Source organism: Lissotriton vulgaris, chromosome 6, assembly GCF_964263255.1.
Source record: "Lissotriton vulgaris chromosome 6, aLisVul1.2, whole genome shotgun sequence".
NCBI classification, from domain to species: Eukaryota; Metazoa; Chordata; class Amphibia; order Caudata; family Salamandridae; genus Lissotriton; species Lissotriton vulgaris.
Window position 1 is genome coordinate 204,262,533 of NC_141694.1, and position 17,559 is coordinate 204,280,091.

At 43.8% G+C, this 17,559-nt stretch overlaps 1 protein-coding gene across 1 annotated transcript in view; it reads right to left on the reverse strand.

Annotated features, from left to right (window-relative positions):
• The window catches only part of LOC147707025 (adhesion G protein-coupled receptor F5-like), a 579,327-nt gene that overhangs the window by 88,615 nt on the left and 473,153 nt on the right, over window positions 1-17,559 (reverse strand). Inside the window, exons 11-12 of the mRNA XM_086925616.1 lie at window positions 13,837-13,980; window positions 8,639-8,811 (exon numbers count right to left, since the gene is read on the reverse strand). Coding sequence (XP_086781742.1) covers window positions 8,639-8,811; window positions 13,837-13,980 — 317 coding nt within the window. The remainder of the gene's footprint in view (window positions 1-8,638; window positions 8,812-13,836; window positions 13,981-17,559) is intronic.

Genomic DNA, 17,559 nt, shown 5'->3' on the forward strand with positions numbered 1-17,559 from the left:
ACATTTTGAAAACAATACAAAAATAATGGGTAAAAATGCTGATGGTCAGCAGCTAACTTCAATATTTTAGCATAATATTGGAACTTCAACATAATTTGCTTCCCACGTTCTTTGGTTTTATTAAGCCCTAAATGTAGGTTCTAAAAACCTTATCAAAGCATTTAGTATTGACAATCAGAATACATTTGATAACTAAAGCAATTCATTATTTAATTAACCTACATCAGATCTGGGTCTTTTTTACCATTACTAAGGAGCTGACATCAACAAAATTATTACTTGACTGGTTGATTAATTGATTAGGCGCTTTATAAAGTGAGGGGCATATTTATAAGATTGCTACCGCAGCAAGTCACCTTACTGCGCTGCGTCACAGGAAAAGGGTATGAATTCAACGTATTTAAAAGAATATGGCACAATCCTAAATAAATAAAATAAATAAACATAGAGGTAGAGTGTTAAAGGGCCTCACAGAGTGGGGAAAATCACTATCCATTCTGAATGGCGTAGCACCATGCCCAGGGGTTCCATGGTGAGATGTAAGTGCAGAGGAGATAGCGAGCACCCCTGCTGCATCCCCCTGCATAAAGGAAAGAGATCCAAAACAAAACCGTCACAAGTAACCTACACCGAGAGGGAGCCACAGAGCCAGTGGACCCTGGAGATAAATTCAATGCCAAGACCAAATTTGTGGAGTGCGGCAAACAGGTAGCTCCACTCTATAGTTCAAGTTCAAGTTCCGGGATTTATATAGCGCACTACTCACCCAGAGGGTCTCAAGGCGCTTGGGGAAGGGTGTTCAATTTTTGTCGAATAGCCAGGTTTTAAGTTCTTTTCTGAAGGAGATGTGGTTTTGAGTAAGGCGGAGGTGAGTGTGGAGTGAGTTCCCGGTCTTGGCCGCCAGGAAGGAGAAGGATCTGCCACCCATGGTGGATTTTCGGATGCGCGGGACTGCGGCGAGGGCTTGATTGGACGATCTAAGTTGGCAGGTGGGTGTGTAGAAGGACAGTCAAGTGTTGAGGCATTCGGGTCCTAGTTTGTAGATGGCCTTGTGTGCGTGGGTGAGAAGACGGAATGTAATTCTCTTGTTGACGGGAAGCCAGTGGAGGTCTTTTAGGTGTCCGGTGATGTGATCTTGGCGAGGGATGTCCAATATGAGTCTCGCTGATGCGTTTTGGATGCGTTGGAGTTTTTTCTGTAGTTTTGCTGTGATTCCAGCGTATAGTGTGTTACCATAATCCAGTCGACTCATGACCAGTGCGTGGGTGACAGTCTTTCTTGTTTCGAGGGGGATCCAGCGGAAGATCTTTTTGAGAATACGAAGTACGTTGAAGCAGGAGGATGAGACTGCGTTGACTTGTCTGGACATCGAGAGGAGTCTAGGATGAAGCCCAGGTTGTGTGCGTGGTTAGTGGGTGTGGGTGCTGTGCCCAGAGCGGAAGGCCACCAAGAGTCGTCCCAGGCAGAGGGTGAGGATCCTAGGATGAGCACCTCCATTTTGTCCGAGTTGAGTTTTAGGTGGCTGTGTTTCATCCATTCGGCTACTTCTTTCATGCCTTCATGAAGATTGGTTTTGGCGGTGTTAGGGTCTTTGGTGAGGGAAAGGATTAACTGGGATTAACTCTGTGTCCAATGAGAGGGTTAGAGCCTCCCCTGGCAGGTCCTTCGCCAGCCACACGGCATTAGCCAGTGCGCACATATGGTTCCGGGACGACTGATCCGGGACAAACCCCACTTGTGAAGGGAGAACCTATTTGAAGCAGGCTGCCAGAATGCCACTGTGGAGGAGGGATATGGGTTGGTAGCTGTCACAGAGGAGGGGTTCCTTCCCGGGCTTGGGAAGGAATTTAATAAGGGCCCTGTTTGAGAAAAGGCCAAGGGAACCCGTCTGGTCAGCACCACCTCAGTGTTCATCCACTTTAAAAGTCTGCCAAGATGATGTCCTCCGCCAGGGCCTTATGATAGGGGAGATTAGAGATGACCAGCACTATCTCCTTCTTTGTGATTTCACCCTGGAACAGCTCTCTACTCTTGTTGGTGAGGGTGGGAAGACAGACAGACCCGAAGAAGGGATCAACCTGACCCATCATTGCCATAGCATCGGGGTCATAGAAGACCCATTAAAATGATGTGAATGCATCCACTATTTCTTGTGGGCAGCTAACAATAGCCCCAGATTCAGTCTTAATGACAGGGATGTCCATCCCCGTGCCCCTCTGCCGCAGTATGCCCGGCTAGTGTTAGATCCCTCCACCTATTTCAATTGTGAACTCCCATCTTCACTTACCTTGATTTGTGTCCTTCGAAGTAGCTACCACCACTGGGGAGGGGAAGGGCTGAGTGGGGGTGAGGGGGGGATATGGGTTTTGTTGCTCTTTATATGCTCTTCCCACGGCAGAGCCCCCCGGGGGTACTTGCATGCAGCTGGGTGTCGCCTGACCTAACGCAAGGTGGCGACTGTAGACCCCTGCCCTGGGCACAATGATCTCCGCTAATCTACCTTAGAGGCATTTGGGGGACTGTCGTTGACCCCCCGCTAACCACACAGATCACATGGAGTCCCCACCCATGTCAGACACTGTGCCTGTTGAAGCGTTATTCTATTGGGGGCCTGGGTAAGAGTACTCTTGCTAGCGTAAGGGGTGCATGTGGGCGGACTCAACGCTATCCCCTGTGTGGGACAATGTGCGGGATTGTCGCATCTTCTTCTTGTGTTTTAAACTCAATAAACATACCTTTGACAAAAAAAAGCAGGACAGGTACTTTTTAGTCCAGGGGTCGCATTACAAATATGGCACACTTTCCTTCATTGTGACGGGTGCAACTTAAAAAAGGTGTGCCTGAAACGAAGAAGGAGAGGGTGCCGCATTATGGGGACAACACATTCATGAGAATTACTGAGCATCTACTTAGAGCTGCCCCGTGCTTCACTGAGCATGCGGCAACCCGCTTGAATTTTAAAGGGGAATAGAGGTACCTTTGCAAACGGTGCAGTCAGTGACTGCACCTGCCTGCAAGCGGATGTCTTGGGGTCCATGGGACCCCCTTAAGCCCCTGCAGAGGGCTGCTTTCAGGAGGCACACTGGGGGCTTCTTCTCCTCTGCGTCCAAGTAGGTAATACAGCGTGGGCGCAGAGGCAAAAGGATTCCCTCATTTGCGTGAGGCACACCCCTATGCAAATGATGAAACACCCCCTTGGCGATAGCGCTAGTGCTTTATGTACGCCAGCCCTATTGGTATTACAGAAAGGGCTTCTACGGCTCCTTCTGTAATATCAAAGTGCCCCAAGGGCACGCATGCAGGCACTTTATTTAATACGACCCCAGGTAGTGAAAAACTTAAATTCATTTGTCCCTACTGCAAGGCCTATATTCCCCATAGGATAACACTGGGATTACATTATTAGATTTTGCAAGCACAGTTTAAAAATTAGAATTCTACTTTTGAAACCTCAGCTTGTTGTGAAGTTGGATTTTAAATTAGAATCCTGAAAATTTCACTTTTTGAAGGTTGGCATTTTCTCATCCATTCGATGCCTGCAGTCAGTTTCTGGTCACATGACTAGGTGTACTTAGCAGTTGGGATTTGTGTATTCCTCCTAGGCAGCCACACACAATGGGAGTTTAGGTGTGACTTGATGGGCCTTCTTGGCTTGATGGTAGGGAGGATCTGCCCAATCCCTGATTAGGCTGTGCCCTGTCTCAACACAAAGAGCTATATATCCCCTATAGTTAGTCCGGAGCTAGGGCTGGCAGGGCAGGACATTTTTGAACTTCAAAGGCATGCGTCCAGAAGCTCCTATCCACTTTAAAGGTGTATAAAGAAGGACCTTGGACATCACCACTTCAGTATGCTTCTGTACCTGTGGATACTCTGCCAGAAGAAGGATTGCTGTGCCGCTAAAAGGACAGCCACTCCAAAAGAGCTGCTGCTGCTACCTTGCTGTGCTGATCAGCTGCCTGCTGCCCTGTTGCCTGGGGAGGTAGAGCTGGACCTGGGACCCATCTTGAACCCAGGATCCCTGAGGCACTCCAGCACCCAGATACCCTCATGAACGATTAGCTGTGCTATAAAAATCTGAGAGGGGCTCAAGGGGCTAGTCTGCTGGCCTCCTGATCTGAGCTTCAGGGACTTAACAGGCTCCCCACGGTTCCTGGATCCGTCTTCAATGAGTTCTTGACCACCAAGAGGTGCCTCTCAGTTCCCTGGGCCATTGGAGTGGTTCGTGAGCTCTTAAAGTCAAGCTTTTAGACTCTTCGCAAATGGCCAATTTTACTCTGGAAACCATGCTTCTTGCAAAGAGAATCAGCGTGAGCAGCAGCAAGTTTGTCTTTTTGCACAGCAATTATCGTCACAGTGAAGATTCAGCCCACCCATGTATGATGCCCAGACTACTCATTGCACCATGCAATCCTCTTTTTGCTCTCCGTAAACAGAACTCTTGGCACAGAAACTTGAGAATTTAACCTTTAGCTGGACTAACCTGGGACTGTATCCAACCACCCATGCTCCATCGCGGTCGGCCTGAACTTTTGGTTTACACCACGCCCAGGACAACCAGATATCCCTGGTTGGCACTTTATACCTCTAAGCGCTATGTTACCGTTTATTCTTTAAAAACGTCTTAACTACGGTTCTATTTATTGGATTTGTCTTGTTTCATTTATAAAATTAAGTTATATTCTTGTTACCTGGTGTGGAGTCTTTTTGTGTGGTGTTTTCACTGTTCCACTGTTGCACAAATACTTTACACATTGCCTGTAAGTTAAGCCTGACTGCTCTGTGCCAAGGTACTAGAGGGTGATCACAGTTAATTTAGGGTTTGCCTGATTCTTAACCTGACTAGGATTACAGTGGCTGCTTGATGAGGGCTCATATCCCAGTCAACCTACAACCCAATTTCTAGCAATGTGCTTGACAAAATGTGATGTCAATGAATAGCAGAGGGTATTAAAAAAAGCAAACGGTGAAAGGCAGGGAATCAAAGCTCACTGTATGCCTATTTGGAAAAATAGATCTGTTAGCTGTGCTAATGGATATACACTGGCTTTCCTTGCAATCTTATCTTCAAGATCAGTGGCATTACTTATAAGGCCCTCTACACCAGAACACTGTCTACCTAGATTACAAATTAACAATATTGGGAGGTCAACTCCAAGCAAGGAGTTCGAACATCACCAGTTTAGAGAAAAAGCACTACAGGAAGGAGCAAGAAAACAAGCCGACTTAGCATATGGACCTTGGATCTTGAACAGCATCCCCATTAACATTAGAACATCACAATTCCTTTTACAATTCATGAGGAAAGTGTAACCTCACCTCCTCAAGGAATGAGAGCTCATAAAGGTTGACTTCTTACCCTTTCCACTAGCCCTACTTCCTCACTCTATCCCCTTCACCCTGTGTATCCCCTTTAAGGCTTGCCCCTTGTTCAACGCTCTGTTGCTAGATAGATAGGTTCATGCATTTTAGAAACATCAAAACATACATGAATAAAAAGTGCTTCGAAATAAAAGTTCCCACTGGATTTTGCCTTTCAGGGTAGAGCTTGTGATCCCCTTGCACAGTGTGAAAAAGAGAGGCTAGGAGTACTTTCACTGGCCCCATTTACTTGTGGTTAACTGGCTTTGCTGAAGATAATTTGCATTAGTACTTCTGCCTCTTTATCATTTCTGGGTTAGAAAATAATGTCATGCTTTCTTAGCATCGAAACGCCATCTCCCTCTCTGGGATATGGCAAAGAGATTATGTGAAAAATCTTCTGACCAGCATGCATGAAACAGTATTCCATGAGACCCCAATATAATAACTCAAAGCCTCCGACATTTCACATTTTGCTTGAAGTTTTCAATAATTAGGCCTGTGTGTAAAATTCTGCTCAGCCTGCGGACTCTGCAGAGTTTTTCCCACTCCCAATAGCCCATGAAATTCTGAAAGGAGTTTTTGCCACGCTCTCCAACGTTAAATTGGCAAGCGCGAGCAAGAAAAATCTTACTACAGACCATCTCCCGGGAACATTTCTCAACTCTGGGGGTCACGGATGGCCATTACTGCTTGCGTAGAGCAATGTTCCATTCATGTTGGAGAAGCTGCAGCTCTAGTTGAAGATGTGTTCAAGCGGCAGAAAGGAGCTGCGCCCTCTTGCTCTGCTCATAGTGCAATTTGCAGTGATTTTCGAGCATGGGACGAACACCCAGCACTAAAAATCAATGCAAACTGCATTACCTAGTGCACTCTGCTGCTTGCGGAACTCCATGTAGCGTGGCATAGTTTTTGGGTTTGGTGAAACTCCAGAAACAACCCCCAGGCCTGTTTTGTGTTTTTTTTGTACAAAGTGAAAGTCTTCTGTTCAAGATTCTCAGGTGAACAAGTTAAGGCACCACAGTTAAAGACATCTTCAAATCAGCCCTAAGGCACTACCACCCTCAGGTACAGCACAACAAGCTCACAACTCTTGCTGATCCCAGTGACACCATCATCTGTGTGTCTTTTGCTTTCTAGCCCTACGTGCACTGGGTGTGCTCAGACATGGGTCCGGGCTCACTCAGCTACTGGATTCAAGCTAACCTGGCTGATGAGGGTTGATGGCCCAAAACTGGTCCCAGGATGCTTGTTTCCGGGCCATGGAGGACCTGGCTTGGCAGTTCGGTCCGGGCTGTTCCAATAAGGCACAGGGTCAAGATTGATTTGCATATGGCTGGGTCTAAACTGGGGTGGCATGGTGAGCAAAAGAACAATGTGTATTGACTAGGGGGGAATGTTTGATTCCGTCCATCATCTGTGTGTCTTTTGCTTTCCCATTCCAGTGACACCAGCACTAACAGCAGCAAGGAAATCTTTACCATCATCAAAGGTTTTACTGTGCCTCCTGCCACCTTCAGCAACATCACCCCCCAAACAAAATCACATCCATTTACAGCAACTTTGACCCCAAACTAAACCTCATCTCCATTCTATTTCTACTTCCCATCAGGACCGCAGAATTACATCAACTCCAAAATATCATGCTACCATGAAGACCATCCACTCAAGGGTCCTATATGACTCTTGCCCCAATCATGCCTTCACCCAACGACTCCTACCAATCAGAGTAACACTAACACTCATCCTGCCCATCTCCATTAAGTCAGCCATCTTCCCGGACACCTAGAATCATGCCACCTTCATGCCGATGCTCAAGAAACCATATGCTGACCCAGCCAGACTTTCCAACTACTGAAAAAACACTCTCTATAATACCTGGTACAGGTCTTGGAGAAACTAATCAACAGATGCCTCACCAACCACATGGCAACCACCAGCTCCTCAATGCACTACAGTCCGGATTCAGGTCCAACTGCAGTACAGAACTAACATTTATTTCCACGACTGACAAAATCAATATGACCGTTGACAGATGGGACATGGCAGCCCTCATTATTCTGGACCCCTTTACAGCATTTGACATGCTCTCACAACCCCATCCTCATCCGGCACATGCACAAGATTGACAGCCAAGGACCTGCTCTCCACTCGATCTGCTCCTTCTTAACGGATAGAGCATTAGCTGTCAGCCTGGCACTTTACTTCGCTAAAGCCATCCAAGGTGTGCCTTAAGGTTCATCACTCAGCCCCATCTCCTCTGGCCAATGTTTTGCAACTTGTATTCTCCTTCTTGGACAAGACCCCCAACACGAGAAACAAGTCACCACCTGTATAACTGAAGTAACTAACTGGTTAATAGCCAACTGTCTCAAGCTCAGAAGTAGTTATCCTAGCAAGAACACCTCACTATGGTACTCCAACGGGCAGCCAGCCGAACTTGGACCTACACCCAGTACACCTGTCAGGAACCTCACAGTAATCATCAACAGCAAACTGAACATGACTGCAAAGTCAATGCTGTCATTGCATCCTGCGTTCACACTTTTAAGATGGTAAAGAAGATTTTCAAATGGTTCTAATGCTCTAGTCATCAGCAAGTTGGACTATGGGAAAATCCTCTATACTGAGATCACCAAGCAACTCAATCAAAGACTGCAAACAATCTAGAACTCAGAATCCAGACTCATACCGTCCCACACAGAAATGACATCACACCACACACCGTAGGTAGCTCCCCTGTCTCCTGCTACACATATGTGCTCATTTCAAACTCCTCACGCGCATTTTCAAGGCACTACAAAAGTTAGGCCCCACTTGCACAAAAAGTTGCATAATCTTCTAACAACTAGCCATACACCTCTTCTAAGCAGGACTCCTACTCACACACATACCAAGCATAAGCAGAACCCGATCAGGAGGAAGGATGTTCTCATACATTGCCTTTAAAGCACAGAACGGCTTCCCCTCTTCATCAGAGCCTCCTCTTGAATTCCTCAAGAAGCTGAATACCTGGCTATTAACCGACCCACTATAGTCAGGGCTGGGTGCACATACCTCAGCACCAGTAAAACCTTGTGAGTAATGCTGTGCTTCACACATACGTATAACATAACAGTTAAAGGACAAAACCTATTGAATCTGCCTCTTTTTCACTTTTATTACTGATTATTCTTTCAGGTGCTTAGTAGGCTACCAACAAACACAAGCTTCATTTCCCTTTGAATCACTGTATACATATAAAGAGGGCTAAGATATACCTTTCATTAATACGTACCTCACTTTCTGCCACCAGTTGACTGAGCTTTTGAGGGATGCATGAATTGGTTGGATTGCCCCAAACAGAACTGGTGCAGGTGTATGTGATTGTCCCGGCAAAATCAACTGGGCATGGTATATCTATGGTATTGCCTTCCTGCCCCATTCCAATTCCATTACATGTAGCTTCACCTGAAATTTTGATTGACAAAATAATTAGAATAAACATGCACCTATAGCAACCATATAACAGGTGACTATCTAGAAACATATTTATAGCTTCATTATAAACAGCATAATCTGTATCATGAAGGTGTTCTGCGCCTATTGAAAAGCACTGAACTGAACTATGGGAATGTTTTTCAAGAACAAGTGCAGCCAGCAGTGCATGTGCTCTCTCGGTAATTCAAGAGTTATTGCATAAGCTGCAGACAACAACTCTTTGAAAGTGGGGTGGTGATTGCCTCCTTGTACTTCTGAACTATGCTAGCTGCAGACTGCAGCTCGTGTTGAAACATCTAGGGATACCAAATGTATGCGATGTAGAAATTGCAATATTATGCATATCCGGCTCTGTCAAAGCCGTGGTTTTACAATAGAACTATTGTTTTCCACAAGGAGATTTGGCGTACTAAAAAGCAGATCAAATGGCAGGGCATAACACCAGGGAAAATTTGAAAATACTAGGGGAATTGAGTATGGCATTATTGATTCCATGATCATTCTTAATTAATTCAAATTGTAATCCTTGCATTGACATGGTCAGTTCGCAGTGTCTCCTGGTATCAGTAACTCTGGATGGGATGTGTTAAGGGTGACTCGAAGAAGGTCCTACGCAGGGTACATGTGATAAAAAACAAGTTAATTGTACATAAAATACTCCAGCCACTCTATCCAAAATTTGTCATGGAAACAGCAGTGTCTGATCCAAACACAAAAAGACACAGTTAAAACATTACACATATCTAACTACACATTACCACATACCTTCCCCCTTTAACAAATGATAACTGTAAACATTACACACAAACTATTTGTCATTTACTACAACTATTACAAATAAATTCTTAGATGCGGCCATCATCCATTTTGCCCAGCCCTCGGAACACCTTTGTCACATTGTATGATCTGCTGAACTGTAAGATACCTCGGATTCTCTCAGTCATCTTTATATCAATTACAACTCCAACTTTTATGAGCAATGGTTAACTTCTTGCGACCTCTCATTCCTCTCTGCCTGCAGATGTGACTCTCTTGCTTTAGATTCCTCCATCACATCTTCAGGACTAATGTTATTTATAATGTACCTCTCCACATGGGGAGGAACCAGCACTGTATAACGGTTATGTTTCTTAAACAGGAGAAAAGGACTCACCTCCGCAGTAGATTAAGGAGTCAATCTACACCCCTCCAAATGCCTCTGGACAGCTTGAACCCAATCACTTACATTATTCCTTGCAATCTGAATGGATTCTTTTAGTGTCCTAATAAACCCTACCTCCTTTTTTTATGAGCAATGTCCCTACCATGCAAAAATATTCTACTTCCTTCAAGGTTATTTACAACCCATTGTCCATTAGTATTATTTTGGGATTGTAACCCTTGAAAATATCTTGGTCAAGAATTTTTGACCACAACAGTGTTGACTTCATTAGTTACTCCCACCTCTGGGCACCTAGACCACATATTCATGCTCACAACAAATACTTTGTAGTGCTTCCCACAGTGATGGGCCCAACTGTGTCTAATCATATCTCCTCCCAAACCTCAAGTGGATTTTCCCGACAAACCATAGGAGACGGTCTAACTTTCATATTTGTGTTGCTCATCTTGCACTCACCACATTCTCTTACCAATCTCTCAAACATGATGTCCATCCCTGGCCACCAATATACACATCTAAGCCTCTCTTTAGTTTTAGAAATTCCTTGATGCCCCTCATGTGCTACTTGTATCAGACATTCTCTGACTCCCTGTGGTGGCACTATTGTGTAGCGTTTTAGGACCCTAGTGTACATTTCTCAATTCATGCCCTTATATGGGTACAATTCACATTGCCCTAATATAGCCATAGAAATCATACCCATATTTAGACATAGCCCATGCAGTCCAAATACAGGCAAAGCTACTTCCACCAGTTCCGAAAAGCCACAACGATTTCTTGGAAAATCAGCTTAAGCTGCTAGGGAACCTCCCCTTGCTTGAATATTGATTTGTTCAAGAACTCAGGGAGTTTTCAAAGAAATACCATTCCCTTGGGCTTCTTTGATGACCTTATTATGTCCGTCTTTACGTCAAACTAGACACCTTCAAGGTATAAATATGCCTACACTTGCTCTAGCAAGACACGGTGGTTCGGAGCAGTTCGACTATCTACTTGCCCGACACAGCTCGCTACAGCACGTACCGAAGGTCGTCGACCCCACAGCTGACTCACTGACAGAGAGGCTGCCTTTCTCTTGGCGAGAATCCAGCTCCAGTGTTTCCAAGCTCTCCTTGTAGGGTGTTGGGAAATTGAGTCCAAGACAGAGAGATACCAGACCTCCTACATTCTAAAACCAAGGTACGGAGCTGATTAGACCCTAAGAGAAATCTTGGATAGATTCTTGGCAAAAGAATACTAACACTATTCTACACCACACTTACTTCTTCCCTCGTACTAGACTTAGGTTAGGTACATTGGGGTAGGAGTATTTTAGAAGCACCAGTTCAGTACTTTTAGTCTTTGTTATTTATGTATGTATTCGATGGCTTAGAAACCATACCATGCTTTTACAGTATTATTTTATAATACTCTTCTCGCTGTTCGCATTATACTTTGCAGCCAGTATTATGATTGTAGTAGTTCATTTCTTCTGCATGAGAAAGAAGACTGTTCAATAAATACTTTTTATTGAAAACACCTGTTTCTCTATTTCTCTGCACCTCTGGTGGAACGAAGCATGCACGATTGACTAAGTAAAATATCTATCTATTGTTTCCACAACTCTGAAGATACGTTTATTCTTGGGAAACAAAGCTGTCATGTTTTTTTTGTGGTTTTCAGAAACGAATCCCTTCTTGTGTATTCGAGAAAGTTTCTAGTGACCTCCGAGCTAGCTGGCACTCACTATTAAGTTTAGTATATTCGATAGAGACCTAGTCGACCTCAGTCCTACGTCACATCTATAGTATATACTATTCCAATGCGCAGAGCCTATTGGGACTATAGGAACTACACTACAGCACCAGTTTACTCTCTCTCATTAGGATGGTATTAATTACCGATAACTCATCAAATATCTTCACATATCCAGCAAATGTCTCATTTTTTTCCAACTGTTGTCTACATACAGAACAAACTGTCTTGTTTCAAAATCTCATCTTCCATCTTTTGAACCCATTCACTCTCTGATACACAACCTATCGTGGCACTGCAAACTTTGACTCCACCAGTTTTCTTCAACCATTTTAGTTCCCAAATCTACCTTCAACCTAGATAGGCAGTCTGCAACTTTGTTGTCAATACGCCACTGGATTCTAACTAGCCTGGCTGATGAAGGGTGTTACCCAGAAACTGGTCCTAGGATGCTTCTTTCCGGTCCAGGGAAGACATGGCTTGGCAGTTCGGGCTGGACTGTTTCCATGAGGCACAGGGTCAAGACTGATTTGCATCTAGCTGCGTCTGAAATGGGGGTGTGAAGTGAGCTAAAGAACAATGATGGATTCAACCCAGATCTGTGACTGGGGTGATTGTTTGAAAAGTTTCAGCACTCCATCTAACATCTCCTTGTGTTTGCTTTCTTAATGGATAGGACACAAGCTGTCAGCCTGGAACTTTACTCCTCAAAAGCCTTCGGAGTGCTTCAAGGTTCATCACCCGCCCTCTTTGTCGCATACTTGATTCTTCTGGCCAAAGTAATCTGCACACTAATCAACATCCTCCTTTAGGCTGACAATTCAAGCTCTGCCTCTTGGACAAGACTGGCTGGATGACAAAGTCACTAACTGGATGAAAGCCAACTGTCTCAAGCTCCAAACTGACAAGACAGAAGTAGTGACCCTTGGTATCTCACAGTGGGATTCCAACTAGTAACCAGTCACACTCGCACTCACACCCACAACCAACACTCAAGGCAGGATACTTGGAATAATTATTAATGGCAAAATGGACATGACGCCACAAGTTAATGCCATCGCTGAATTTCGCTTACACACCCTAAAGATCCTGAGGAAGATTTTCAAATGGCTGCCAAGCAATACTGGTAAAAGGTCACTCATGCCCTAGTCACCAGCAAGTTGGACTATAGGAAGACCCTTTATGCTGGGATAACCAAACACATCTCTAGAAGACTACACATCACCCAGACTCATCCTCAACATTACACAAAGAACTCACATCACAACACATCGCAGGGACCTCTACAGGCTCCCCATGCACAAACGTGCTCAATTCAAACTCCTCGTACATACATTCAAGGCACTATGCAACTTAGACCCCACCTACCTGAACAACGTCTCCTCTCGCCAACTAGCCAGATACTGCCACTCCCCAGGACTTCTACTCACACACATCCCTCGCATACATGAAACCAGATCAGGAGGATGAGTGTTCTACATTGCTTCTAAAGCATGAACTGGCCTCCCACTATACATAAGAGCCTGCTCCTCTCTTCTTGAATTCTGCCAGAAGCTCTAGAACTGGCCTTTCAAATAATTAACCTGCCAAAGGGCGGGTCTAGCAACATACAGCTGCTCATCTCTAGGACACTCATGCCATTAGAATGCTTTATAAATATGCATAACATAAGAAAAACACTCCATCTATCAAACCATTTTGGTACTTGCATGTCAAACAATAAAGGTCTAATTTACAATAGCAATATTATTCAAGAGGGTTTTAGGGGCTTTCCCAAGTCCTTATTGACCGGGGTGAAGTAGGACACTGAGCATTGCCTCAGGCTCTCTTATTCCACACTAGTCAGTATGTTCCCTGGAGTGCTCTCCCCTTGCATAATGCTTAAGTATTTAACCATGACTAAGTCCTTACCTGGATCGAGGTCACTTCAAGCAGTCACTACCTTGCATCCCTTGTTTCTTGCCAGCTGAGTTTCCTTTATGATCAATTGCCATACATTATTACCGAAAGTCTCAAAGTTGAAGAACATCTACATATATCAACATATTATCATGCTATCAAACTGCATCAAATGCATTTACACATTTAAAATATCCTACCTTTTAGAGGTCTCACGATCATACTTTTTGTAGTGGATTTCAGAGTATTATTCACAATGCAATCAATGACAGTTCTGTCCATGTCACAGTTTGTATAGTTGTACGTAGTTTCAAAACACTGTGTTTCTGCGGAAAATTCATTTACTGTAGAAAAAACAGACACATATTGAACTGTTTTCATTCATTAGTTCTTTATTTCGGTTAAATAACCATAAAAGAGTACAATTCAATATTAAAAACATCAGCATATACATCATAGACTGGTAATCCGAGAAAAAGCTATTTAAGACATGCATATATGCTTGGGCATTTGGATATGTAAAATAATTGGCTAATAACAGGATCAGGTTTATGGAGGGAATACAATTCTTCCAATACAGTATAAATCCATCATCGAGGTAATACTGTTTTAACTTTCAGCTGTTTATTGAAAAATATTTTTATAAATTGCATACTCTGCCTTTAAATAATTATCCAGTCACTGCAGCTGTGAAAAAGAACACTGAAACTAAAATATCCTTCCCATGAAAGCCAGGGCTGGCAACTGGGAGCTGAAGCAGGTCCTGCTACTGAGACTTCTGCAGAGAGTCTTTAGAAGCACTACAGTCCCAAATCACTAGATATTGTTTACTGAAAACAATACAATTGTGCATAATACACATGCAATTAAAAGGGACAGCAAGTTTTAATCTATGAATGAAAGAAACATCTATGGCATGCTTCAGTGCTTGTTACATAATTTTTAGATAATTGTAGAATACTATAGAAAAGCTCCAAAAATAAGAAACTTGGAAACAGGTAAGTTGGAAGCTTCTTTATTCTGGTCATCCGCTCTCCTCAACTCACAGACTTCAACATTCTAACCTGAGCTCTAGTGGAGCGCTCTAACTGGGTAGTAAGGAAGGGGGGGAAACAGAAACGTACCAAGTGGGTGTATCTTTGAGTGAAGGGAGAGAAAAGCGGAGGTGAAAGAGGGAGGCTTACGCTGTAGGATTACAACACATCTCCTTACATAGGGAAGCCAAAACATTTAAGATATGTCAACAAGTTTATCCCCGCTCCATGTCTGTCCATTTTCCAAGTGGACCACATTTTTGCTGGCCTTTTCCACACGTAGGGGAGGTTGGTACTTGCTTAATTCTGGTTGTACCTTGAAGTCATGGTCCTTGACCCCATGTTTCTGGTCATACCAGCTCTTATATTTTTGTTGGTGTTGTTGAATTTTCAGTTTGTTCTGCTCTTGATCAGGCACTACCCTCCTACCACCATCTAGCCAGTGGGGATTCATCTTGGTTCTGGGTTCTCTCCCTCTCAGGGCCACGAAAGGGGATACACTCGTTACCAGGTTGGGTATGGTGTGGTATGCCCAGATACAATCTCTTAGAGAGTCTTCAACTTTGAGTCCATTGGTGATGACTAGTTAAATGTGATCTTCAACCATGCGATTTGCCCTTTCTACTAGTCCGTTGGCTTTTCGACAATAGAGTGCTCTTTTTTCGTGCTTAATGCTTAGCTCCTCTAGGAATTCTCTCATTGTTTCAGAAGTGAATTGCACTCCATTATCTGTCACTAATGTCGCTGTATTGCTTCATAGACGAATACACTTTTAAGGAAAGAGATGAGATTATTTGTTGTGGTGGAGGATGTGAATTTGACGTTGATCCAATGAGACGTGTAGTCTATGAGAACAAACATGAATCTTTTTTGGGGCCCAAAAACATCCATGGGGCCGATAATGTCCATGGCAAGCTTAGTCCATGGTACCTCAGGGACTTCAACTGGAGATAGAGGAACTTTCCTTAAGATTTTACTTTTGTCCATTTTAGAACAACTGTTGCATTCTTTCAATTAAGTTCCACCATCGAGTCCATCTTGTGGAACCAGAAACAGCTCCTGTCTTTGTTTTTTGTAAGGCTTCTGCCTAATTGTCCTTCATGGGCTAGGGCGATTATTTTGTTCCTGAGGTCCCGGCGTGGAATTATCTTCGCATTGCGCTGTATTCTACCATCCACAAGGGTCAGCTCATAGCATACTTCCCAATAGTCTTTAATGGTCTCGGTAACTTCAGATCGATTCGTAGGCCAGCCATTGACGATAATGTCTTTAAGGACACTTATGTCTGTATCCTTCAAAACACTCTCTTCCCATTCTTCTTTAGATAAGGCGGTTAGGTGCAAGGCTAGAATAGGAACATCTAGCTGGTCCTCACAATGACTGACATTGAGGGGGGACCTCGACAGGTAGTCTGCAACCACGTTTTCTGGACCAGGTAGATATTCCACCCTGAAACAGTACTTCTCTAAACCAAGCACCAATTTGGCTATTAGTGGGGATTTGTCATGGATGTATTTCGACAAGAACGTTAATGTCAAAGGTTTGTAATCTGTGAGTATATTAAATTTTATAACCCACAGAAAAAACTTAAAATGTTTGACAGCCCAGAAGCATGCTGAAGCTTCCCTCTCGATGACAGAGTAGTTGCGTTTAGAGGGGCTAAGGGACCGGGAAGCAAACGCTATTATGGTTTCACCATCCTCTCCTTTTTGAGACAGTGGATGCATCAGTGGTTAGTGTTGTTCTTTTTGTGGGGTTGAAGGACCCTAAAGCAGGTGACTAAAGGATGTGTTTCTTCACTGTGTCCACCATTTTGTTGTGTTTGTCCACCCATGTAAACTATTTACTTTTCTTTAGGAGAACACGCAAGCCATCACATAGATCTGCAACATTTTTTACATATTTGGCCATATACTCCACCAACCCTAAAAAGGACTTCAATTATTCTTTGTTGGTTGGGTATGGCGTATCCTTGACTACCAGTATTAATCTGTGCTTGGGTCTAAAACCTTCTTTAGAAGTAGTGTGCTCCAGGTAGTCAACTGAATTTACTTCAATCTTGCACTTGTCCAACTTCACAGTTAACCCCGCTTCCGTGAGTCTGTGGCACACTGACTTGAGCACGCTGTCATGTTCTTTTTCAGCTGACCCATACATGAGTATATCATCCGTAAAAGCATAGGGTGTTTGATATGCCTCTAAGGATATGTTGCATAATCTTTTGAAATATACATACCGCTGATGCCAGGCCAAACAGCATTCTGATAAACATGTAGGCCCCAAAAGGTGAGGTGAGTGCTGTCAACGGACTGGACTCCGGATGCAACTCCACTTGATGGTAAGCCATTGAAAGATTAATGACTGAAAAGAAACTCGCTCTTCCCATGGTGCTTAACATCTCATTTATGTTGGGGAGAAAAAACCGCTCAACCTAGATATTTTAGTTAAGACTGCGCAGGTCCACGCAGAGGCGGATACCTTGCCCATTCGCTCTGGATGCTAAAACTAAAGGTGCCAACCACTCAGACGAAGCTATGGGTTGGATGACACCCATCTCAAATAGCTTATCTAACTCAGCCTTGAGGGTTTCTCTCAACTGAAGAGGTCCCGGGCGTGTCTTATAAACAATGGGTTTGGCACTCTGTCTGACTTTGATTTTATATTGAAAGTCTTTCAACTTCCCTCACTTGTCAGCAAATAAATCAAGAAAGGCATCCCGTATGAGGCTGTTGCTGTTTCGAGTTTCCACTAGGATAACTTGGTTTTCATTGTTAGGGTCAAGTATAATTTCTAGCTCTTTTTGATGTTGCCAGCCCAGGAGATTGGCCCCACTCTCAACTACGTATATTTTTCCTACCATGGATCTCCCTTTAAAGTTTATATGGGTTT